The following is a 27314-nucleotide window of genomic DNA, read 5'->3' as shown; positions in this document are numbered from 1 at the left end:
GGTGTGGGATGCTTAAATGGGCAAGAGGCGGATCCAAGGGAAGCCTACCTGCTCCATCAGCTCCGCCCCCGGCACAGCCCGTGTCCCCAGCCTGCATCCCCATAAGCCAAAGCTGGGTGCAGGCTAGGAACTAGTTCCTGATGGGGGGGGGCTTAAGCCCCCACTGCCTATCAGGAAGGGCACCGCTGTTCAACTTCCCTCGTCGGGGCCCTGGTGAAGCCTCTGCCTTCCTGCAATGCCACCGCACCAAAAGGCGTGAGCGGACTTGTCTTCCCAGATCCCTCATAGCAGGTATCAGGGCAGGTAAGAATTGAGTGGGCTTTAAGAGGAAGGACATATCATTCCTCACCTCTCTACTGCTGCTTTTAGCTGAAAAGCTAGGGTAGAGTCATTTTGTATTTTTATGCTGTGAACCACCCTGAAATCTTTGGATGAAGGGAAGTATGCAGAATGAGTGAATGAATGAATGAATGAATGCTACCCTTCATCAATTGGATTGAAGTTTAACATTAACAAAAGTGTCTTGGTTACTTCCTGAGTGGTGAAGAGCTTAGGTTACAACCTGCAGCCTCCAGTGTTATATCCTTACTGTCCTCATTGTTTATGGGTTGTACTTGAATCATTCCTTCAGATATCATGGGCTCCTCTGGCCCAGGTCATCGAGTTTAGTTTCTTACTTTGCACTAGCACCAAGCTATGTACTCATTGCATGGCAGTAGCCCTCAAAAATACTATGGTTAGGTAATGCTTTAGTCAGGGTTGTCACATTTTTAGCTGATCCTGCAGTTCCATTGAAATCCTAGTTGATATGTTTAGAATTGTGCTGTGAATCGCAAGATGGTGTGGGAGGCTCATTAGCCATGGTTCCTCCTCAACACACCCACCCACCCACCTCCTGTTTGTGCTCTTCCCCCACCTCCTGTAGTGGGGGTGGGTGGGAAACATACAGCCTTCCGGAAGTTGCTGAGCTACAGTCCCCACCATACCTGACCATTGGCCATGGTAGCTGAGGCTGATGGGAGGTCTGAAGAGCCACAGGTCACCTATCACTCTCCTACAGCAAACAGGGCTTCAGGTGCATTGCACACAGTAGATCGGGTGTATAATGCACACTCAAACATGTAGGAAAAACCGTGACTTCTGTGTCTCCTGTTTCATCTTAATGCCCTTGATTTCCAGTTGCAAGCTCTACATATGGTACAAGCTCTGAGGCACCATCTTCTTCATTCTTACTTTACAAAATCCCAGGGCTAAATCCTAGCCCCGAAAATAAGTGCTGTACTGTTCCTTGGTTAACCCTTTCTCAGATTCAGGTTTGGCTGTAAATCCATACAAAAGCTCATGCTAATGGCTTGCAGTCAATCCTCCTCTTTAGGTGAACGGTGTAGAAATGGTGAGCCCATCTTCCAAGTTGGCAAGATGACACTAAATTGTTCACATTGGCGGGATGTATACATTATGCGCCTGTACTCTTGAGGAGATGGGAGATAGCTGACACTTTGAATTTAATTATGCAGCTGATGATAGAGGTGCTGACAGTGATTATTTGTACATCTGGCATAAATTTAAGAAAGGGGAAAACAATGATCCAGTGTTCAGTCTCATTTTTCTTTGTCTCCAACAAAGAATATTTGAGCAATTGCTCTTTTCTATGTAGTGGTTTCTAAGGCTGCAGCCCTATGTGCACCTTTAGCCAGGGTTGCCTAGCTGGGAGTAAGACCCAGTGGGATTTACTTCTACGCAAACGTAAAGCGGATTGTACTGTAAGCCTACATCTTTTATGCTGTATTCCCCACCCCTGGATTATTTTGTTCATTTCAATGTGCTTTGAGCATAGAAATCTGCTTTATAGTGAGCCAGTGCATTAGTCTGTCTAACTCAGTATCGCTACACTGGTGGGCAGAAACTCATCTTTCTACTTTAGAATACTCTTAAAAGGCACTGTATAAATAATAATTACTATACTGTATAGGATTACAAGGGGGAAGAGTATTTTTTAAAAATATTTTTTAATTGAATTGTTATGCAAATACAAATGAAACAAAGTATAAAAACATTTCAATTGAATACAAAAAAGAAAGACAAAGAAACAAAAAAGAAAAGAAAACAGAGCAAACACAAAAAGTAAGAACATAAGTATAATACAAATATAATACAATAATAGACAGCTCAGAATGTCATTTCTCTGCCGAGATGCTGACCCTTCTGGGGTGAATCTCTTTTTATTATACTTTTGTTTTTTTGACTTCCGTTGACCTCACGGCGGTTCATTTCTTATAACTAAAGCAATTTCTCTGTATTTCAATATATTCCTCATCTTGGTATAAGGAGACATTTTCCTACTTACAGATTTATTCTAAACACAACCAAATCTTGGTTGTTAAACCTTGACTCAATAGGTAGGTATTTAGGCATTCCCATTCCTTCTGGACTATTTTAATTGACTTGTTCCTTAAGACTTCAGTCAACTTAAAGGTAAAGGTAAAGGTACCCCTGCCCGTACGGGCCAGTCGTGTCCGACTCTAGGGTTGTGCGCCCATCTCACTTAAGAGGCCGGGGGCCAGCGCTGTCCGCAGACACTTCCGGGTCACGTGGCCAGCATGACTAAGCGGCATCTGGCGAGCCAGCGCAGCACACGGAAACGCCGTTTACCTTCCCGCTAGTAAGCGGTCCCTATTTATCTACTTGCACCTGGGGGTGCTTTCAAACTGCTAGGTTGGCAGGTGCTGGGACCGAGCAACGGGAGCACACCCCGCCGCGGGGATTCGAACCGCCGACCTGACGATCGGCAAGTCCTAGGCGCTGAGGTTTTACCCACAGTGCCACCCGCGTCCCTTATTCAGTCAACTTAGTGAGTTCCAAATACTCACTCAGCTTTTGTAGCCATTCTTCTCTAGTTGGTATATGGTCAACCTTCCAGTACTTGGCTATTAGTAACCTAGCCACAGTCCCTGCATAGAAAAATAGTTTTACTCTTTCTTTCGGGATATTGTCAGTTAGAATCAAAAGGGGGACGAGTAAACCCCTTATCTTAAGTGTCTGCATGAGCACTGTAGATGTTATGATATGTTTCCGCTGCAAAGAGAGTTCCTACTGCTGTTGCTCTTCCAGTTTCTCCAACTGTAACCATCAGCATATGAATGAAATAACTCTGAGGTTTAATGCGCATTTGTTAAACTTTAAGTACCTCTCTGGGTGAGCATTATTCAGAATTCCTTGTTAAGCACAGCATCGATTAACAAACACTTTAAGAAAGCTACAAGAGGAGTGGGTTTTATTCCTGGGTTTTCCTAGCATCTTTCAGTAGTTTGTGCCAGAATATAAACACTGAGATAGTGGGCACTGACGCCACTTCATATCATACTCTGCGGAACATGAAAGCAAACATGTGCAAACTTGATAAGCGTATTGGCTTTTTGTAATTGAAAGCAGACAAAACCACATCTAAGCATTCTTGGCTCTCTGTGTTGGTTTCACTGAAGTTTGGAGCCATAGCTGTGGTGAAACAATATTCATATTTTACTCTTATAAAATCTGTTTGCCTACAGTGCTAAATAATTAAAGGGAGGATATGTATATATTTGTATATAAATGAGCTGGCTGAGAATGTCAAGTAGCAGGGGATGGGGCTAAGAGACTAGCTTCTCCTCACTGCCTGCTCAAAGTGTACCTTTTGTGAGATCTAGTTCTGGTCTGAGCTGCAGAACGTCCTAGTTGCCATCTGATTTTGATAACTTTATACTTTGCAGGATGGATTAGTGTCAGTTCTCTTCACTTGTAAAATTTTAAAATATTGTTCTGATTTTTTTGTAGTGTTTCACAATTCCCCAGGTTTGGGGGGGGGCGCGCTGGCATGTGGCATAGTCCCCAACTTCCTGTGCCATGTGCCCCTTACCTGGCCTGCCCCACCTTAAACACCATACCACCCCCTACCCTCAACCACTGTGATTGGTCCCCCAGCTCCTTTCGCAGACCCATCTCCCCTCCCCCAAAACAACAACAACAGCAACAACAATCAAACAAATTAAAAACAGTTTCAAGAAATTATTGAATGCTCACAGTAGATTTATTTCAGCAAGGAAGGAGCAAGTTGCCGCAAAAGAGATTAAAAGCCATATTTATAACATAACATATGTTTAATACATCTCAGCAGTTTAAGGGTGAGAAGGAACTGGAATAAAGAATGAGTAATTAGAGTGGATTAATGTTTCTCTGAGCCAAAGTTGTGAAATGTAGAAGCAACATGCCTGAACTATTCCTCTGGTTCATTTTTTTCTTATGTGAAGAATACACATATATCTCATTGACTGTATATTGTAAATCAATATGACTTTTAAAATTAGACCCCAGTTTGGTGGCACATTTTGAGGACTGGACTTTTGACAGAATCTGTTTTTGGAGCGTGTCTATCATACTAATGTTCTGGGCCATGAAAAAGCAACATATATTAATTTTTGCTGATTGCCTGTCTCTTTTTCAGTACTGACACTGAAAACAATCCCTAAACCTTTGAGCTCGAACGCTTGGAGTCAGAACAGGGTTTGTGCAGAAAGTAATTACAAGTACACATTCCTACCACATGCAGCAGGATTTATCCTATAGACTCATGCAGCTGAGGAATTCAGCTAAGCTTTAAAGACCCTCAGGTAGAAAAAGGCATCTGGGGTCAGGGAAATACCATGTTAGCTGGCTGCAACTTACATAAAGAGAAACCTGCAGGAAAGATCATTAGGAAGCACTCAACACAGCTGACAATGAATGCTCCCCCCCCCACTCTCAGCATTAAAAAGTGTAGCACACATAGGGACATTGTCCTGCTAAAAATTAGGAAGAATAAGGAGCACATGATCTATTCTAATAGGACCCAGACTACAGAACAAGTACCCCCTGCAACAGTAATGTTTACAACAGTAATATTTACTAAATATTTCAGTTTATTTATTAAGGCTTCTTCCCAAAGTTGGGCACACAATAAAATATAATTAATCATATAACAACACAATAAAATATAAATTCATTGGAACAATAGGAACAGCTAAAGCCAAAGCCACAGCTTTAAACTAAGCCATGTACAAATACATTCAGCTCTAACCCTTTAAAAAAGCACGGGCAAACAGATAGGTCTGTGCTTGACACTGAAATGGCGGAAGTTTTGTGTAGTGTCAGACTAGGACTAGGGAAACTCAGGGTCGAATGTTCTCTAAGCTATGCTGCCGGGTGATCATTGGCCCATCACTGTGACTCAGCCTAACCTATCTCAAAGGGCTGTTACGAGTATTAAATGGGTGGCAGAGAAACACGTATGCCATCTTGAGCTCCTTACATGGAAAGGCATAAGAAAAAATGTAATAAAATAAGTAAGAGGGAAAGCTCTTAGACCCAACCAAGGCTTCTGAGAGTGGAAAGGAAAGGAGATGTGATTTTTGCTTGTTCTTACTTCCCAGTCAGCTCAAGAGGGTTGAGGAACCACTTGGAACAGCACAGGAGGTATATATGGCAGACATCAGGAGAAGTGAGGAGAAGTGAGTGGTGAGCTCCCGTTGCTCGGTCCCAGCTCCTGCCAACCTAGCAGTTCGAAAGCACGTCAAAGTGCAAGTAGATAAATAGGTACCGCTCCGGTGGGAAGGTAAACGGCGTTTCCGTGCACTGCTCTGGTTCGCCAGAAGCGACTTAGTTATGCTGGCCACATGACCCGGAAGCTGTACGCCGGCTCCCTCGGCCAGTAAAGCGAGATGAGCGTCGCAACCCCAGAGTCGGTCACAACTGGACCAAATGGTCAGGGGTCCCTTTACCCTTTTACCTTTACCTTTACCTAAGAATCCATCACCTCAGTAACAATATCGATGCTACAGCAGGTACATTATTTAAGCAGGTCCTTAGCATCCCTTAAACCCTTGAACATTAGGATAGCTGCAATACATTTCTACTATCAAGTGTTTAAAATGAAAAAAGAGAGATTCCCTCACAAGCGTAACTCAATCGTTTAATTATTTGTCCAAATGTCAGCCTGTGTGCTGATTGCCTCAGCTGATTTACTTCTTGACAAGAAATGTTTGTATAAGGATGCCAGCAAGAAATATGAGAAGAAAGGAAAGCCCTTAGGGAGGTTTGAAGAGTTCTTTTATGGCTAAATCTACTGAATAAGCAATTGTAGCTGGACACAGAAGAGAAAAATCCACACACTATACTTTGGAGAATTACATACCAATTGTAAGCACATTTGCTTGGAGTAAGGATAGATATGGTAACTTAAATTGATGATGGACTCTATTGCCACTACACTCTTCCAAAACTGGAATTTTATTTTTTATTGGAAAAGTGAACAAATGATGGGTAACTTAAAGCCATCCCACTTGGCGCTACTAGAAGGAATTCACAGGTACTTGGCAGAACAATATTTTCATGAAAGGCAAATATATTGTTAAATTTTTGCCCATCCAAAGGTTTTGAAAGGCCTTCACACTCAAAAGTGGCAACCCTAGATGTACAGTAATTTATTGTATTATTTTCATAATAAAACACGAGGTCAATGTTTATACTGGTATTTCAAGAAGTGAAATACTTCTGTATATTAAGGACTAGTGGCTTTTTTGTTTGTTTGTTTGTTTAACATACTGGTATTTATTTTTGTGACCGCAAAATAATAATAAATAATAATAATAATATTTATTTATTTACTTATTTATACATACATACATACATACATACATACATACATACATACATACCCTGCCAATCTGGCTGGGTTTCCCCAGCTACTCTGGGCAGCTCCCAACAGATTAAAAACAGAATAAAACATCAAACATTAAAAACTTCCCTAAGCAGGGCTTCCTTCAGATGTCTTCTAAAAGTCAGACAGTTGTTTATTTCCTTGACATATAATGGGAGGGCATTCCACAGGGCAGGTGCCACTACCGAGAAGGCCCTCTGCTCTCTTTAAGAGCAGTCAGTATTTCTGTGTGAGTTTTCTGTCGATCCATAAGTTAATTGGTCAAATGTGTACTAAAATGTGTCCATCACTTACTGAGAGCATGGCCCAACTTAAAGTTAAGACTCAATTTCAGTGTGATGGTTCACTATGTGCATAAATGTCTTCCATTGAAGCCAAGGAATTAAAACGTTTGGCTGGATGGTGTCCCTTTTGGCTTGCCGTAAGAATTAGTTACAAAGCTATAAAACTCAGACTGCTGCTTCTTAGCACTGGCAAGAGGGAATATCTGATTGGTGCATGAAATATGTATTTCCTCCTTTTGGTATCTTAGTCAGAAACAGGGCCTTTTCTGCATGATGTGGAATGTCCTAAATGGGGAGATCTGTCAGACTCCATATCTTCTGGTGTTTAAGCAGGTACTTCAAACCAACCTATTTGCCTGTATTATTGTTATTAGTTAATTTTTTTTAAAGCTTTACATCTGATGACAAATTCAAGTTGCAGGCTGATCCCAAAGCAATGATTAAATTAACCATCTGTAAATTGACCAGCCATTCAGTTTTGATCATTGCTACGTTGGATTGTTTAGTTGATTTATTGATGCTGCTTTTATATATTGCTTAAATTGTAAGACTTCGTGGATTTTATTAAAGCATATGTGTTTATTCCTTTTTAAGCCAGATTGTTAGCCACTTTGAACATAAAGAATAAAATGGGTACCTAGGCAGATAAAGGCACAGCCAATAGATCTACCAATGCAGATTAAAACCAATGCAGATATATTTCTTCCTTTCTTTATACATTCTTGTTTGAATTCATATATCACACAGTCCTCGAATGTGATTAAGGAAAGGTCCATGGAATGTCATGGACGATACAGCTGATGAGGTTGACTAGCATTGGTGGCAGACACAGGCTGGCTGGCTCAGGCAGCTAGGTTGGGCAGAACAAGGTTTCCAGATATTTCCTTGTTTCATATTCAAGGACTGTGTAATATATGAATTCAAACAAGATTGTATTCAGAAAGGAAGAAATATATCTGCACTGGATTTAATTAAATAGGTTATATACCTTGCTTAAGGATAGTATATGGTGTACATCCTGGACTTGATTCTTATGTCAGGAGGTAACCAGGAAAAAATTTGTTATGAACATTACCATTCAGCCTGTTGTGCTCTATATGTTGTGACTATTGCATCTGCGTAACAAGGGATTGTATTTGTTTTGACCCTATATTTTCCACTCACATATGCAGGCATCTCTGCATTGGCCATTCTTACAATGTTCAGCATTCATATTAGGATCTTTGCACAAATATGCAATTCTTCACAACCGCATTTGGAAACTTTAATAGGAAGGAGCTACATACTACAAGTGCACAGGGCCAGCCATTTCTGCTACCATGACTTTCCTTTTTCAATGTTGCAGTTGCTGGAAATGGCTGCGGTGGCCCCTCTGTAAGTAGCAGCATCAAAAATTGACCTCACTTCATGTGGCCGTATACTCAAGTGTATGATTGGGTGAATAGCAGCTTACACTGCCACTGCTCTCACTAGGCCTCTAAAATGTCACTTAAAGACTATTGTGAGTGCTGCAGTGTGGTGGGCTAGGAAACATTGGCTCTATTGTGGCTAAGGTATTGATGCTGTTACAATTAGACCAGTCATGTCCTCACACTATCAATAGGACATTTGTGTCTAATTCTGTGACCGGTTGCTTCCCAAAAGCTCTTCAGCTCAGGCTGGTAGCAAGTTGCTGCAGGTATTATTATTTTTTTAATCCACAGGTGGGAGGTGTATTTCCAGTTATAGATCATATTAAAACATTCTTGGTTCATTGTCTGGTACTTTTCCTTCATTTTGGAGCCTGGTTTATGCTCTTTGGCATCAGAGATCAATGCTTCCATTATTTCTGTGTGTCGTCAAGCTGTTTTATGAAGGCATTATTTATAGTTATATTTTGACAGGGAGAATTTCCCCCTTGTTTTTCCAGCCAGATGTACTGCCTTGTCTCTCAGAAGAGCAGCTTAATGCCCTTCTGGAAGAATGTATGCAAACCCCAAGAAGAGCAAACAGTCTTACCTTGCCAAAATCTCAGGGATCCTTTCTTGAACGAACAAGTCTCTGTTGCAACACAGCTAAAGACATCATTCCATCAGATGATGCCCAAAGTGTGGAAAAGCTGGCAAACCCAGAAATGATGGATGCTCAAGATAATGATACATGTTCAAAGGAAGTGATGGAAACTTCTGACTGTAATCTCAGCAGAGCACTGGATGAATCTCACCTGTTAGAGAAAAAAGAAAATGAGAATCAAGAAAACCAAGAGGAAGAGATTGTGTATGCCAGTAGCTCTGAGGACTACTTCATGTCAATAGCCCTTAGCACAGACAGGCTGAAAAAGCCTTCTTTTCTTGATGAACCTTTTTATTGTATCAGCATGAACAATGAGCCATCCACAGATGTCAACATTCCTAGCATACCATTGAAAACCAGAGGAGGTGAGGTTCTTAATAAACCGTTGGAATAGGCTTTTGATTGTGATTTAAAAAACCCAAGCAGGTTCTCATCGAAGGTATGCACTAATGTATTATGATTACACTGGTAGGGCAAAAAAGCCCTTTCATAAGGCACAAAACGATGCCAGAAATAACACAAAATTTCAAAATGTTTTCTGACATTCTTGAACTGACATAAATAGCTGTGAGATTAGTTCTCAGGAAAAGCACTAAAAATAATGATTGATTATGTCAGCTGGCAATAAAGTTGGATATACACAGATGAATTATCTCTTTAATAATATGTAAACCTGTTTCTTTTGTTCATTGTGTCGATAAAATGTGTAAAAGGTTGCAGAAAAGGTCAAATGACTGCATTTTTTAAAAAAAGGAACTGGTAGCATTGCTCAATAATAATACAGAGATGATGGGTATTTCTAGTTAGAGATCATTTTAAAATTTTATTGGTTTAGTGTCTGGAAGTTTTCCTGTGTTGCCCAATAATATTAACAAAGGGTAGGAATACATTGCCTCTCTATTCTGAGCATACCACTGTAATGCACAGGAGTCCTTAGAAGTCAATTAATGTGTATAAATTGGCCAGGCTCCTCTTTCGTTGTGGCAAAGTGTTCTGAGTACTCATCAGTCATTTTGACTTTTCTAACAAGCCTCTGCTGCTGAATGGCACTTGAATGAAGAATGCATTTAAACATATTTTATTGTTGAGTCTTTTTAACTTTATGTACCACCTTGAACTATCCAGGCAAAGAAAAGTAGAATAAATGCAAGACATAGAATTCTCACAAGATTTTGGCAAAGCCCCTATAGAGCAACAGGCAGATTAGATGCTACAGTAAATATGTGGTTACTGCCAAAAAAAATAAATCAGTGTCTAGCACCCCTTCTGCTTCCCTAATGTCTCTAGTGCATCTAGGGATGGTGTTGGACCAGCATGACCAATGGTCAGGGATGATGAGAGGATGACTGAAACATCTCCTGTGCTATGGTTATTCATATAGCAGCAGTTGACTTTCCCAAGTTAGAATATAGCCGAGCAAGGATTTCCTAGGTCAAACTCCAGTATTCTATCAAATGAAACATTTACTTGGAATACAGCAATATTGGAATATGTAGTATCTTTGTACCCATCTAGTGGTCATCATGATTAAATGTTTGGGATTTGCCATTTTTAGTAGACTGTAAGAAATTATGTGACAGCGACCCAGACATACAAGCTAGAAAGCAGATGAATTTTGCATAATACATGGTATGGAAAAAGTGGATGGAGATAAGTTTTTCTTCCTTTCTCTTAATACTTGAACTTGGGGCCATCCAAGGAAGATGAATGTTGGAAGATTCAGGATAGGCAAAAGAAAGTACTTCTTCACACAGTGCATAGTTAAATTATTTGCTTCTCCAGGCAGTAGTGACGATCACTTCGATAGCTTTGAAAGAAGATCAGGCCAATTATCTAAGAACAAGGCATTCAACTAGCCACAATGTTCTACCACCTCTTTTGGAGGCAGGATGCCTTTGGATACCTGTTGCTTGGAATCACAAAGTGTGCTCTGGTCTTGTTTCCTGGCTTCCTACTGGCATCTGGTTGGCAAATACCCTAGGCCAGGAATAGTCAATGCGATGTCCTCAAGGTGTTGAACTCAAACTTCCATAAGTATAGCCAGTGTTCTCAGTGTTCAGGGATGAAGGGAGTCATATTCCATCAACATTGGGAGGGCACCATATTGATTACCCGTGGCCTAGTCTGTGGCCAGCAATGCCCAGAGTGGGCTGACAGCAACAATAACATCCAGCTGCTTTTTTCATTTATACTTCTGAATATTGTAGGCCTTTCAATAAGCCAAGAATGGTTTTATTTCTGTACAGATGAACTGAAAGATGAAGACATGACTGAAGAGTAATATGCTGCCACCTTCACTGCATTGGTAAAGTCTATTTCGTTGGTTATTGATTTACTTAGTTAAGATCATTTCAGAAATCATCCAGATCTGAGCCATAAAAGCTTATTATTCTGTGAAAATGTTTTTCCTATAGTAAATGCTTTTTGTCTTACTTTCCTGTGGCAATTGAACTTCTAAATAAAAAATTCTCTGTTGATTTCTGGAAACAGCATCAATAACTTGCATGCATGTTATTTTTTTATTTTTATTTTTAAGTATCCCAAAGATGTGGTTTTAGGCTCCTTTACCTGATTTCTAATTATGAAATCTTGACGAGTCTTAGGAAATAAACTACATGACACTGTATGCCTAGGTTCTCATGATGCGTGCAGTATAGCAACAGCGTTTATGTAACTGAGACATAAGTCCGCATTCCTTACAGTGAGCCATATTTAAATATCAACAGAATAAGTCTTTGGCAGATTCATCTAAACAGGAGGCATGCAGAGAATGGGATGCTCAAACGTACCTCTGTTTTCTGTTTGAAACTTGATTCCCTGCTACTTATATGAATCTGGACATGTTCATTCTTGTATGTTATGTGATGATGATTTATAAAAAAATCTGAGCGGGGAAGAACTGCAAAATGCTACCATTAGTTTTATGTTTGCTTTTGTGGTTTGTTTATTTATTTATTACTTTTAAAACATCTGCAGTGACTGGTCTCTGTGCACAACTACACCACCACCACAAAGGCATGGGCCCTGTCCACAGGTTTATCATCAAAGATTAGCTCTAGTCATGCATTAGCATAGTGTCAAGGTACAGGCAGCTGTGAAAAACTGTGGGCAGGGAGTTATATTAAATTGCACATTGTAACCTACATTCTGTTAGAAGTAAAAAAATAGTCTGCTACTCAGATGCACATTCCATTTATCCTGGCTCTGTGAAGGTACATTCTTTCACCTTTGGTGGACATGCCCAAGGATTAAGACTTTCTGGGAGATGATCTATAATGAAATGAAAAGGGTATTTAAATATACCTTTCTGAAGAAACCAGAGGCCTTTCTCCTGGGCATGGTTGGCCAATTGGTGCCAAAGAAGGATAGAACTTTCTTTATGTATGCTACAACAGCAGCAAGAATACTTATTGCAAAGTATTGGAAGACACAAGATCTACCCACTCTGGAAGAATGGCAGATGAAGGTGATGGACTACATGGAATTGGCAGAAATGACTGGCAGAATCCGAGATCAGGAAGAAGAGACGGTGGAAGATGATTGGAAGAATTTCAAATACTACTTGCAGAAATACTGTAAAATTAATGAATGTTAAAGGGATGTTGGATGGAAAACAAGCGGTATTGGTAAAAAGACTAATAAGAATATGTAAATATGGATTGATAATTGGAAAATATATATTTATAATAGGTTAACACCTTGAGTAAGGATAAATGCTAGAGGGTAAGGACTTGCTGAATTAAATATCTGAACTGGAATACCAAAAGGGAGGTGTGAGGAGGTCAAGAAACTAGTGAATGAAGTATAAGATATGAAAATACTAATCTCTTTTCTGTTTTGCTTTTTGGCGTTTTTTTCTTCTTTCCCCCCCTATTTTGTCAACTGTTCTCTATTGTGTACTTCTTATGTGTTTTGTTTTGTATTTTTCCATTTTTGTAGTTTTTCTTGGTTTTTGTATTCTATGTTTAAATTTTGAAGCTTTTTATTGTTTATGAAACTTTAATAAATATTACTTTAAAAAAAATAAAAAATGAAAAAGCCCTGGCTCTGGTTGAAGCTAATCTAACTTCCTTAGGGCCCGGGACCACTAGGGTGTTGCTATTTATGGACCTTGAGGCTCTCCATGGGGAGACAAACAGGAGAAAGCCTGCTAGTCTGGCAAATCTTGTAGGGAATTGCTCTGCCATTTCAGCATTGAGTAAAAAAGAAGATAGGGATTTATTTAGCATTCATTAATCATTACTAATCACCCATACTTCCTTGTTCAACAATAATTATAAACCTGAGCCCCCTGCCTGTAGGTTTACAATCTGCAAATTGCCAACAAGGGAGTAAAGGGGAGAATATGAGCAAGCGGTTGTTGAATAGCAATAGGATTATAATAGATTGTGCCTTGTCCTCAAAGGCGATCGTGCAAGAAGAGCACAGTGGGTCCCCTATGAAGGGTATTTGCACTGAAATATCTTGCTGATCTGTGCCTCTGCCTGCAGCTGAGTGGACACTGCCTTGGAAGGAACCACCTAGTGGCAAGATGTCCCTGATAAAAGAGGAGCACTAGTGCTGCAGTGCCATGGTTGTAGCCATTTGCTCTGGAGATCAGAGAGTCTGGTTAGACATACTTCTAATAGCAAGCCCACTCCCATGGCACGTCTTTCTAAACCTTGACCCTTGCTGTGGGTTTTCCAACTGAAGTTGTGGCATTTGACCACCCCTGATGCTTAAGGCAACGGAGGTTTAATTTTAAGAATGGATTTATGTATTGGTGAGGGGCGGGCAGCCTTAAGTCTCTCTGCTTAACAAACGAGGTTGGCATAAGGAACACAACCAAAGAGGAGAGATGCCAGTTGAAGGAGCTGATATAACAGGCATCGGGCACAAGTGCAAAGGAGCAGGTTTAAACCTGTTGGTACAGGATGTCCCAAGAGCAGGGATTGGTTCTGGCAGATCAGCAGAAGCGCACGTGGCAGTCTGACTAAGTAAAAGAGCAAGAAGCAGACACCAACTTGTCTTGTTTTAATAATAGAAACAGAAGCCTGGCAGGCAAGCAGCAAAGTGGGCTGCAGAAGCTGCTATGCAGAACTGATGTCTGTTTAAACAGCAGCAACTGTAAATCCAGAAGTGGCCAAATACTATTGGTTGAACAGACTGATTCTGTTTAGATGACAGTGGAGGGCAGAGCTCAGTTGCATGTGGTACAATCTCTTAGCCCACAGTTTGCAGTAACCCCATGCCGCTCAGGCCCTGCTGCAGCCTGATCAACATGGGGGCAGAGCCTAGAAGCTTGCCATGGTTTCTAGTAATGTGGGCACCTTTGTAGCTGTCTAATCCTGCCAAACTCCCTCTTTCTCTGGTGGTCTTTTATATCCTTTTTAGCTGTAATAGGATTATGTGCAGCATAGGCTTTTCTCTCACTGTCCCATTTTTGAGAATCTGCAAAGCTGCTAAGCAAGCCAAAATAAACACGTTCCTTAAATCACAAATCACTGTTTGCCAATATTCATTTGCCTTAATATTACACCTGGTTAGACAAGACAGCTTTGCTGTGGTTAGATAACTCTACCATACAGTGACATTACTGTCAGAAGTTCTGACTGTAACTACAAGAGGCTGCCACAAAGCAACATCTTATTGACCCAGTTTTGGATTCCTCAATGTTAGGGTTGGCACTAGGCTGCTGAAACAAGTGAAGCAGGTATCACTATATACCCTTTCAATACATCCCCCTCTTCTTCTACCCATACCTGTTCAGATGTCTTCACATTGTCATATAAGCCCTCCTTTGATGAATTTTACCACTTACTTATGACATGATCATACTTACTAAGGACCTAAAATTCAGCATCTACTGTAAGGCATTTGACATATTGCTACCCACCCATCTCTTATGCATAACATTGTAGGGAATATTAGCGCCAACTGTTGTTCTCCTGTTGGCTGTATTATTATTTTTAGCCAAGTTTTACTTTAGTAGTTCCATTTTAGCATGCAATATTTCATGAAAACTACCATATTGGCCCGAATATAAGCCACACTTTCCCCCCAAATTTTGACCATGAAAAGTTAAAGTGTGGCTTAAATTCGTGACCTTACAAAAATTGGCTTTTATGATATTGCTGCTGAAACAGACAGCGGAATGGGTGTGAGTGCCTACAAAATTTTAAGGGAACGGCTTATATTCGGGTATTGTCTTTTCTTCTTTGAATTTTAAAGGTGCAGCTTATATTCGGGTGTGGCTTATATTTGGGCCACTACAGTAATTGCTAATGATTTTTCTTTTATGGTACAAGCACAATCTCTGGGCAGGCCAACTTATAGGCAGCAGGGGCGTTTACTCTGAAGCAATGTATTGTGTCTGTTGGTCCAAATTCCCAGCAATTATGCCCAGGACTGCAGTTTCTTTCCCATTATCCCTGTAAAGAGGGTAGTCTTCCCATCACCCCCACAATTTTCCTAATTTCCTTTATCACACTTTTCAAAAGCACACAGAAGCCATTCTAGAGCAAGACACAAAATCTGATTTCTCAAGTGTGCTCTGCTTTCAACTCTTCTGCACTTTTCTTTTTTCTTTGTCTATTCAGCTGCCGTGTCTCATGTAGGGGTGATCAAGTCCTCCGGAAATGAATAGGCAAATTTGATTGTTTTCTCCCCAGTGAGTTTGCACATTTTTAATGCTGACCAAAAGTGAGAGGGTTCAGTTTCCCCCCTGAGAAACGTCTCTTTTACGAGAAAAACCACATGTTTTGAGTAAAATCCCCACTCCCCTCTCACTTTCTGCTCCTGTACTTCCCTGAAGCACCTTGCTCTCTGTTGCATATTTCTTGTTCTGATTTCTCTGGCTGCTTTCTCAGTCTGCTTTGGCTGTTTCAGGCATGGTATGCTGGCCAAAGGTGTCCACCTCCTGCAGGATAACGCCCCGGTTCACAACTCGCATGTTGCTCAAACAGAAGCACGGTCCTGTGGCTATGAAATCCTTTCTCATCTCCTTATTCTCCCAACCTGGCACCAACGGACTTCCACCTCTCTTCTGCTCATGCTTTGTTTTTCCTTCTGCTTATAGCATGGGGGCATGGTCTCCACTGGGCAACATTTGCCCTTACTCTAACTTTCTCGACTTTGTAGCATTATACAGGCAGTGACCTGACCATTTTAGGCTTTTCTGGTTGGCATGTGATCACCAAGGCCCAGGTCCTTTTTGTCCCAGTAGAGGGCAGAATAGGGACGGGGGACGTTTATGCACGCTCCCTGATATGCACAGGGACTGGGAACAGAAGCCCCTGCGAAATGGTCCCTGCCTATAATATGTTTGAAACACTTTGCAGACAATCACCTCTAACAGCCATTAATTGTCCTCTTGTTCTTGAAACGACTCTGCCTTCCACATACAAATGTCCCCTGCAGACCACATTAGATCTCAGTCCTTATTTTGACTGAGTTGCCCGGAATAGCCTATAGCCTCTCTGGCAATGTCTGTTTTCCACTGTCCCTGAAATAGGCACCAAGATGCAGGCAAAAAAGTAGTTGGATAACAATAGGGAAAACCATGGTACTGACTGGCCACGATGGTGGTCCTCTTAGCACACAAGGCACAGTAACCATGCACCTCTCGTTCTTGGTCCCAGGGTGGTCCGCATAGAGGCAGGGCATTGAAATTTGCTAGGTTAATGTGCCATGGGTGTATTGCTTGAATTTTAGCTGGATATGCACGTGTGCAAAATTGCTAAGCGTGTAGAAATAAACAAAAGGACTTAAGAACTCAAGTTGGGCCTGCTGGATCAGGCCAATGGCCTATCTAGTCTATCATCCTGTTCTCCTATGACCCCTACTGTGATCCCAAGGACTTGCTCCTAGTTGGTCACCACCAGTTCATATTAAACTCAAAAATCCCAGATGCTGCAACCTTTCTTCACATTACTTACATCACAAGAGAACTTTACAACGACAGCACTTTTTATATGTAAGACGTTACTCATAAATGCCATATGTTTGGTCTAACCGCAGAAGCCTGCCACAAGGCAACATCTTCCCATTAATCCAGATCAGTGCCTCAAGTTCCTGTTTTCTTGTCTTGTTCTATGCTGCGGGAGGAAGCAGCTTAGCATGTCAAGCACATTTCATTATTTCCCTTTCCTTCACTTTTGCCTCCTTCACTGCCCATAAAATGTTATTCTTGTAAGCACATGAGGCCACCGTCACACCAAATCTTAAAACATGGGATTACTTGCTACAGACAAATAGTAGCCAACCTGGGCAAAAGGTATTCAATCTGAGTTCAATCCAGCCCTCTGGACATACAGTCAAGTAATTGGGTAATAGTCTCAATCTTGAAATCATCATCATCATCACCACCACCACCACACCTTTTTCCCTGATGGGAACTCGAGGTGTCTGACAGCTAAAATGGAAACAGCTAAAAACATAGAAAAAGAGCAATCATTAAAGAAAATTAAATATTAATAGAATATATATGCGATATTAAAACATACAGCGCATTAGAATAAAAACATCACAGCACCAGCCCTTCCTTTGCAAACAAGAAAGTCTTAACCTGTTGGCAGAAGGACAACAACGAGGGCGCCGGTCTAATTTCTCTAGGAAGGGATCTCCAAAGTCTGGGAGAAACCACCGAGAAGGCCCAGATTGTACAATTCAGGGTCTACAGCCAAAGCCATCTTATAGCACATAGTAGGAACACAGGAAGCTCCCTTAGAGTTCTACAAGATGGCTTTGGCTGTAGACCCTGAATTGTACAATCTGAATTGTACAATGTATAATGGTATTTCTTGACAGCTCTGTGCATCACAGTTTGGATTTGGCAGAAAAGACTGTGAGAGATAGATGCGCACCCCCATCCTGTGCAGATATTTATTCAAAAGTACAGTGGTGCCCCGCAAGACAAATGCCTCGCAAGACGAAAAACTCGCTAGACGAAAAGGTTTTTCGGTTTTGCGTTGCTTCGCTAGACGAATTTCCCCATGGGCTTGCTTCGCAAGACGAAAACGTCTTGCGCTTTTTTTAAAAAGCTGCTGGAAGAGGCGCAGTTGCGACGGACCGTGCTTCGCAAGACGAAAAACATCGCAAGACGAAAAGACTCGCGGAATGAATTACTTTCGTCTTGTGAGGCACCACTGTACGTCACGCCACGTTCAATGGGAATCACTCACTAATAAGCAAGTTTGAGATTGCAGCGTCAGAGAAGGCTCCCATTTTTACGGGACCAGTCGTATGTCACCAAAAGATTCAACTGCTTGTCTTTTTCATGTCAAACATTTTTATTCAGGGGAAACAAATAGAGGATTAGAGGATTTCCAGTTGATTTTTGGTAGATGATGTTGAGCTTTTGTATAAGGATTATAGCTGAGTACTTCTTAATATTGAGAAATGTGAGGGGATGTACTTTTAACAAAAGGGAATTGTGTGGCTAATTTCTAGTAAGAACGCCTAAGCCCTGCCTAATAAACTCTGGGCTTTGCAAGCCTGTGTTTGCATATGCATGTTGGGTGATCAACGCACAGGTTATGCTTGTGCATGGCCTGATATTTGTTCCTGCCGAAGCTTCAGGAAGCTTTTGGCAAGCTCAGGCTGGAAAATTTGTTCCTTATATTTATATATGGAACTGATTATTTGCACACAGTGTAAGTCGCTGTACTTAAAACATGTAGGAATGTGGCCATAATGTCCAATTTTTGAACCATTTAGGAATGAAATAACCCAAAGATTTGGACATCTTCCATACACGTATTTTCTGGATAAAAGGATTACTTTAAGCAGATTTCCCTGAGCTCTGAAAATCTATTCAAACTTATTCTTAAAGGGTTTCTTTAAACTGAAACTGTAAATCTCTGTTCTAATTCATTTTGTGTACTTAATTTTTTTAAAGTAGTTCTGATTGTTATGGTACTCAAAAGTATTTTCTTCCTTCCTTCCTTCCTTTCTCGTGAGAGTGTTACATTCATGTTTGTTCTTGAACATTTCAAGTTTCTCATTTATTTACAGAATTTTTGTATAACATTATTACAGTTCTTCAGATATGGCCTTTGTGGGCACATTACTGTTGGTAATCTCTCAGTTTAAAGAGGGTGACACAGCTATGGAGGGGAAATTTATATTTTAAAAAATAATCCCGGTTGAGATCTAGAGAGAGCCATTTTTTCTCAGCCTAACTTTAAGAAGTGTTTCCAAGTAGTGATATTTAGTATGAGTTAATATAATGTGATTGGCTTTTTTTTTTTACTAGGTGTTCCCAGCTACTACTTCTAGCTTTGACTTGTATGCCACCATACGAGCTTTAGCTGTTTTAGCTTTAATATTTTAAATGTGTGCACTACATTTTAAAAATGTTTTTATGTTATTTCTTTGAGCCAACTTGAGAAAGGCATTTGTGCCCGGAAAGGTAGCATAAAAACATATATATCACTGTTATTTCTCTCTCTCTCTCTTGGAGTTCTTTGCCCCAATTCTGCAAGGGAGTTATGCATGCAAAAGCAACTTTCATATGCTAATGTCCTTCGTGGAATGGTAACTGTGGGTGCAGATTAGAGGCAGATGTTTATCAAGGTGCACTGCTGAATTGTGATGTACATTTGGATATCCAGTTCTTGCTATATGTCTACCCACAAAACTATGCAGGTGAGAATGGGCATTATCAGTTGCGTAATGTTTTACCTGGATGAAGCTCTGTTTTTCGTCATCTATGATACTGGGGCTTCATTCTTTGCCCAGAAGCAGCCAAAGAAAGATTATCAGTTTGTTCAGCTAACTTCTACCTTTTCTTCCAAGGAAGACAAAAACCTCTGGCTACGTTCATTGTACACATACTGCTCAAAATTTAGTCCTGCACTAAATAAAATGCAAGTACCTCTGAGTGGGAGGTAAGGTAAAGGTAAAGGGACCCCTGACCATTAGGTCCAGTCGTGGCTGACTCTGGGGTTGCGGCGCTCATCTCGCTTTATTGGCTGAGGGAGCCGGCGTACAGCTTCCGGGTCATGTGGCCAGCATGAGTAAGCTGCTTCTGGCGAACCAGAGCAGCACATGGAAACACCGTTTACCTTCCCGCCGGGGTGGTACCTATTTATCTACTTGCACTTTGATGTGCTTTTGAACTGCTAGGTTGGCAGGAGCAGGGACTGAGCAACGGGAGCGATTCTAACCACCGACCTTCTGATCGGCAAGTCCTAGGCTCTGTGGTTTAACCCACAGCGCCACCCGTGTCCCATGTGAGTGGGAGGTAGATCTCGGTTTATTACCTCTGTGCCCCTCACTGGTGACACAGTTTTACTACTCAGAGATAACAACTGAAGTACTGTTGAAGCAACAGCCTAAATCCTCTGCTGTCATAAACTTGGCATCAAGGTGTATTTTAACTGCTGTAAGGGAGGAAAGCTGAAAGGTATGTGTTAGGTTTTCTAAAGTAACTGCTAGTAATGGGAAAGTGGGGATCGAGTGCCAAGTATTGCTATGCTTTCTGTAATAACCTCTAGCGATGATCTTAGTGAATCCAGAGGAGGAACCTAAAAGTGCCTTTCAAAAAAGGGCAACACAAGAAGACAGCTGGAAAAGCACAGTAGGAAAATAATATATTTGGTCTTCATATGCCAGAAGCACAGTAGATTGAGTATATTGTTATAATTTGCCAGAAACTTCTTGCGTCTCCTATATTTGAACCTGATTTAGATGGTCAGGGGTCCCTTTACCTTTTTATAAAGCTGTTTGTTTCCAGCAAAACTGTGTTCTGTGCTTCTTTATAGATTATTAAGTGTCTGCATTCTTATACAGTGGTACGTTGGTTGTCAATCCATTCTGGGAGTCCGTTTGACTCCCAGAACTGTTCGAAAACCAAGCCGCGCGGCTTCCGATTGGCTGCAGGAGCTTCCTGCACTCAATTGGAAGCTGCGTCGGACGTTCAGCTTCCAAAAAAGTTTGTAAACTGGAACACTTACTTCTGGGTTTGTGGCGTTCAGGAGCCTATTTGTTCGGGAGCCAAGCTGTTCAACAACCAAGATACCACTGTACTCGCTTACGGCAGTGTGGTGTGTTAGAGGGTACTGGACTTGGCCCAAAGATGTAATGAGTCTGGGTGCAAAGGCAAACTAGAGGAATGAGGAATGGCTTGAAACAATGTTATTCCTCAGAGCCTCTAAGACCAACTTGTCCAGAGACTTCTAAGCCTTTGGAACTGCCTGGATCACGTGACCTGAGGGCAAGTCCTCAAATTATCGATTTCTCAATTCTAAGGGAGTCTCTCTAAATTATAAACCCTATCATTACAAAAGAAACCTGGGTGCAAATCTCTACTCAAGTTATTGGACTCACAGGGTGATCTTGTGTCCTTCACTGTCTCTCCACTTAAGCTACATCACAGGGTGATTGTGAGAGTAAATGTATACCACCCTGAACTCACAGAAGAAACTGTGATATGATAGATCACAGGAGAAGCCTACAAATGCAATGTGTAATATGGAAAGCTGTCTTCCAGAGTGAGTTACCTTTTAATTTATGGCAGAATTCAAACTCCTGCTTATAAAAGAGGGCAGAGGAACATTTGAAGTGCTCTGTAAGAACTATAGAAGAGTTCTGTTTCATCTGTTTAGCTCCTATTTCTTGTTATGAGACTAATAAGTCTATCTAAAGATGAAGTTGTGGTGGTTTGTAGAAAGGTAACAAAAATTTGCTGAATAGTTTTCAGAGTACAAGCCTTTTACATCAACACTCCAGCACCTGATAAGAAACAATTTGGCATCAGAGCTATTTGTATTCTGCGCAGGAAATGAGCAATCCAACCCACCATTGTCACTGAAAACTCTTCAGTGAGGTAGATTGTATGGAGTATTATTTTTCCTGTGCTGGCAAATGTTCAGATGTGATATTGAATGTTAGTGATGGACCATGGTCAATTTGTATTACTGGCTGTTTTATAAACAGAGCAATGACATTGTACAAAGGTGGAAATGATAACTTGCAGCTAGGCCTGCTTCAAAAATGAAACATAAGTCACGCTTAGGCCTTTTGAAACCAGTGGCCTTATATATTCCTAACTCTGGGTTGGATTATAACCTGGCTGTTCAAATAAAGAAGATTGCAGTATGATAGGTGAATTTGCGTTATTTTAGAGTAGCAGATTATTGTAAATTGTTTTTAGTGTACAATAGCAAAATGTATGTTACTGCTTGGGGGTGTTTCAGCTGGACTATGGATATTTCTCCTCCCTTTGAGTTGCTTCTTCTATGTCCACTATAGGTCTTGAACTAATGTCACCATCGTTCCTTTCCCTCCTGAACCAGGATGGCCATCTTCAGGTGCTGTAGGCAAAACACACTTAGAATCATGGAATCGTAGAAGTGTAGAGTCAAAAGGGATCCCAAGGGCCATCTAGTCCAACTCTTTGCTATTCAGGAATCTCGACTAAAGCATTCAAGACAGATAGTCACCCAACCCCTGCTTAAAAACCACCAAGGAAGGAGAGTCCATAACCTGCCAAGGGAGTCTGTTCCCCTGTCAAACAGCTCTTACTGCCAGAAATTTCTTCCTGACCCTTCACACCACCTTATAAAACAGCTTCAAACTCCTTGTTTATACAGAGTTTGTAAGTTCCAGTCTGAGCAACCAGAAGGTTACTGCTTTGTAGCTGCTCATGCTGGATTTGAAATCTCTAATATTCTCTCATCCTTCCTTTGTACTGGGCAAAGCTTTGAGGCCTACCAGGGCTTTTACCTGGTGCCAGTGGTGCCAGGCTCTCTTGCACCCTGGGCAAGGCTAACTACCTGCACCCACACCCGCAAGCCAAATTGCTAATTTCAATTTTCAAAAACGGGTGTCTTGTAGAAAGCAACAAAAAGCACACAACTTGAAACTGCTAAAATAAATTTATTTTAAATTGCAAGAACAATTTTTCTCAAATACAAATGGAAATCTTTCAGCACACATTGTGATGCTAACATTTAAGTCTCCTAAAAGTTTCAATTTCAGGCACACCAACATCTCACTTTGTGTGCCTTTTCTTTTGCAAATTTTGCCACCAATTCAGGTCAAGTGCTGATGCTTGGGCATGTTCAACTGATGTAGTTGCCAAGCCACTATCTTTCGTTCCATTGTGCATCAAAGATTTTTTCCAAATTCTTACAGGTCTTAATTACAGCTTCAGTAGATTTTTTGTTTGTTTGTTGTTGATACAGTATATCATACATGAAGCCAAATAGGGAATTATACTGTTGTAGCTGTTGGAATATCTCTTCAGCAGATTATATGGTCATTTCTAAGATATCATAGTAGAAACCTACTTTGGATTTCTGCTTTGAATCTTGTGGCTTCTTCTTGGGCCTCATTCTCAAACTGCCATGTCTCTCTCCTTTTTCTAACTTGTGCTGTGGCAGTATTTCTAGCTCCTTTGCAATCTCAGTAGCATCTATCAAAACATGTTGAAAACCCTCATCACACTTGCAGCCCGCAAGGTACTTCTTGGTTACCTGCAATTGGCTTGTAGCTGAATTTAAATCAGCTTTCTTATTTTGTAGTAGATTGCTTGTAAGATTGATTTCAGAAATGATGTTGTACCATGTAGCAAAGAATACCACAAGCTTGAACTTACAAACAGCATCAGCAAGGGCCTTAGCTTCAGTTTGGGAAGTATTTCCAAAGAAACCTCTCAGACTTGTGTCATCAGAGATCTCTGTTAAAGATGATATCTCATTGGTTTCAAAGCATTGACCCAGCTCTTCCATCGTGTTTCACTAAGTGGCTTAACAGGTATGCCTAAGTCTGATACATAGTTAGTTAGAATTTGCCAATGTGGAGATGATGAATCAAAATAATGACAGGGGTACCTCGGGTTAAGAACTTAATTCGTTCTGGAGGTCCTTTCTTAGCCTGAAACCGTTCTTAACCTGAGGCACCACTTTAGCTAATGGGGTCTCCCGCTGCCGCCACACGATTTCTGTTCTCATCCTGAAGCAAAGTTCTTAACCCAAGGTACTATTTCTGGGTTAGCAGAGTCTGTAACCTGAAGTGTCTGTAACCTGAAGCGTCTGTAACCCGAGGTACCACTGTACAGATCTTTTGAAACAAACTGAAGAAACTAGTTGTTTCCAAACATCACTTAACTGCATCATTGACTACGAAGTTTAAAGTGTGCGCATTTCAGGGCCCCCAAAAGACATGTGAGTTTATGTCCACGACTCTCTTTTGTATGCCATTTTCTTTGCCTTTCATGTTATTCCCATTGTCATAACCCTGACCCTGCAGATTCTGAACTGGTCATTTGCTCAAGGTGCCCACAAAGAGTTTCTGTCATAAAAGCACCTGTAGTCTCCTTTAGTGAAACAAACCCCAAGAAATGTTCTCTTATGATAAACTCAAGTTCAGACATAACATACATTTGTTGAATATGACTAACATCAGGTATGCAGCCCAGAACAATTGACTAGTATTTGGCTGAGTTTGCACATGCTAACATTTTCTGCTCTGTAGCACCTGTTAGAAGTTATATAAACTAATTTTGCATATCTTTTCCTAGGTAGTCAACCATTGTTTCTTGCTCTTTAACTCTGGGTAAATAATGTTCATTTGTGATCGTTTCCAAATAGTGCTAGATATTCTACAAACTTTTTTATTAAAAGTCCATTGCTAGCACTACACAGCTTTTCAGTTGTACCATGGAATTAAATAATTAAATCAATCCAATCAAACGAGTTGTCAAAATCTGAAGGCAGGGAAGTTTTTAATGTTTGATGTATTATAGTATTTTAATATTTTTTGGGAAGCCGCCCAGAGTAAATTTATTATTATTATTATTATTATTATTATTATTATTATTATTATTATTATTAATCTGGCCATTTTAACCATATCCATAGCACGGAATATTGACCCAAGGGAAACTGAACATGGTGTAGCCTGTTTTGTTACCAGTGAAACATCAGTCCTTTGGCAATTGTGTTAATCATGACTTGTGCAACAGTGACCGGAGTCCTAGACCAGAAAGCTGCTTGCATAAGGAAATGCTCTATGCTGGTGCAGCAGAAGTCGTCAGAACAGTGAGGTCAGTCATAGACCATAGATACTGTGACACATGCACATGTGGGACTCTTGCAAGAGTGCACAGAGAGCAGGGCCAGGAAGGAGGGAGGAACTAAGAACAAGCTGAGTGGTTCTAATGTGTGTAACATTATGTCAGCAAAGCACAGAAGCAACACATCTTTTAAAAGCCAAGTGTAGAGCAAAAAAAAAAAAAAAGTATTTATCAAGAGTTTCAAATTTTTAGATTCAAACTTTTGAATTTGGGCAAATGATGGTTGACTACATTATTGCTATCGACTTTGAGGGAAGCTTTTCATTTATTTAAACCATTTATATACTGCTTAACTGCAGTCATTTAATCAGTGCCCAATAAATGCAAAATGGTAAAAATTAGGTAAAACTATAAAATCAGACTTCAGTTTAAATAAATAAATGAATCTTAAATCAGATTGATAAATAACAGCTGAAATTCAATACTATTGCACCTTTCCCCGATTTTTAGAAATCCCCCAAATCCAACAGCATCTATTATTAGGAATGTTGAAACCACACCTTCGAATTGTGCGAATCGAATTTGCTTGAGAATTCCACACCCCCCCCCCACTCTTGGCTGCCCCAAATACTTGCATAAAGTGCATCTTTCCTACTTTGACACAAATATGTTCTTGGACCCAGTACTTTATGGGCACCATAACCTGGGGCTGTCTGAGAATCTCATTATTATCCCAACTGTAATATTAATTCCCAAACAACATTTTCAACCTGATCTCTCTTATGCAGTCTCTTTACCTGCAGACTGTTATTTCTGTTGGTTGACCTACATAAAGGAAACCTGTGTTGAATAGGTAAAGATTTCCTCCAAGGGAAAGATGGTCCAAATAAATAAATAAAGGATGTCAAGAAGAAGAAGCAGAAAGGAATGCTCTTGGAACACAGTTCCTTTCAATGACTTCTTTTTGTTCTAAGCTCATATTATATTTCTGCCTGGTTTATGTGTTTGGAAAAGTGCTCCCTCTTTGACAAGGATAGATCACTTAAAGCTCTAAGCTACAGTTATCCATTACACTGGGGCATTGGATACAATCCAGGTGAAGCTGGCCAAATGCCTTGCTGAATTAAATGAGACTCCACCACATACCAGTAGTTTACAGCTTACAACTGATTCCATTATATATCAGGCAGCTTCTCTGCAATAATATATTAGAGGTATAAAACAATATTGCACACTGCATCTTGCACACTGTTTATTAGCAAGGGTATGTGTGTGTGATGCTTTTGAATTATGGTGCTGGAGGAGACTCTTGAGAGTCCCATGGACTGCAAGAAGATCAAACCTATCCATTCTTAAGAAAATCAGCCCTGAGTGCTCATTGGACGGACAGATCGTGAAGCTGAGGCTCCAGTACTTTGGCCACCTCATGAGAAGAGAAGACTCCCTGGAAAAGACCCTGATGTTGGGAAAGATGGAGGGCACAAGGAGAAGGGGACGTCAGAGGACGAGATGGTTGGACAGTGTTCTCGAAGCTACCAACATGAGTTTGACTAAACTGTGGGAGGCAGTGGAAGACAGGAGTGCCTGGCGTGCTCTGGTCCATGGGGTCACGAAGAGTCGGACACGACTCTTGTCTTCTTGTGGTCTCTTCCAACTGTATGATTCTATGATTCTATGATTCTATGACTAAACGACTAAACAACAACTGTGTGTGTGTGTGTGTGTGTGTGTGTGTGTGTGCGCGCGCGCGCAGAATGAAAAACATTGGCTGGTACTGGGAATCTTTCATATCTGGAGTGTTATCTTGTGTCACTATTTTGATTACTTATTCAGAAAGGATTACTTTCTGCAGTTAATAGCAGTTTCAGCAGTTAATAGAAGACTGCCGTATGATGGAGCTGCATTTTGTTGGAAGCCTCCCAGAGTGGCTGGGGAAACCCAGCCAGATGGGCGGGATATAAATAACAAATTATTATTATTATTATTATTATTATTATTATTATTATTATTATTATTATTACTCAAATGCTATGGTAGACAGAAGAATAATTCCCCACTTGGATGGTGTGTTTGGCATCATATCCATGGAATCCTTAATGCATAGACTGACCTTCAGCTGTCTCAGCTGCCCAACTCTGCATCAGCTAAAGCATCAGAACCATCAGTCTGATGCACAGCGCACTATAGGAGTCTCAAAGTTATCTTGCTGCTGGCATCTGTCTGTCTCGAGAGACAATGGAGTACACCT

General features: G+C 40.7%; 1 protein-coding gene across 2 annotated transcripts in view; it reads left to right on the top strand.

The window, feature by feature from the left end:
• Positions 1-21512, top strand: part of FSIP1 (fibrous sheath interacting protein 1) — an 81546-nt gene extending 60034 nt beyond the window's left edge. Inside the window, exons 12-14 of one of the 2 annotated variants that reach the window (XM_083508015.1) lie at positions 8924-9431; positions 11313-11371; positions 21414-21512. In XM_083508015.1, the coding sequence (XP_083364141.1) occupies positions 8924-9431; positions 11313-11347 (543 nt within the window). In that variant the 3' untranslated portion in view covers positions 11348-11371; positions 21414-21512. Of the gene's footprint in view, positions 1-8923; positions 9432-11312; positions 11547-21413 lie in introns of those variants that run through there. The other variant, XM_083508014.1, reaches the window with a different exon arrangement.
• Positions 21513-27314: the final 5802 nt, after the last annotated feature.

This window comes from Podarcis liolepis (genome assembly GCF_965112155.1).
Source record: "Podarcis liolepis genome assembly, chromosome: 1".
In the NCBI taxonomy this organism is placed as follows: domain Eukaryota; kingdom Metazoa; phylum Chordata; class Lepidosauria; order Squamata; family Lacertidae; genus Podarcis; species Podarcis liolepis.
Note: the sequence above shows the minus strand (reverse complement) of the source record. Positions and strands in the feature narration are given on the sequence as shown.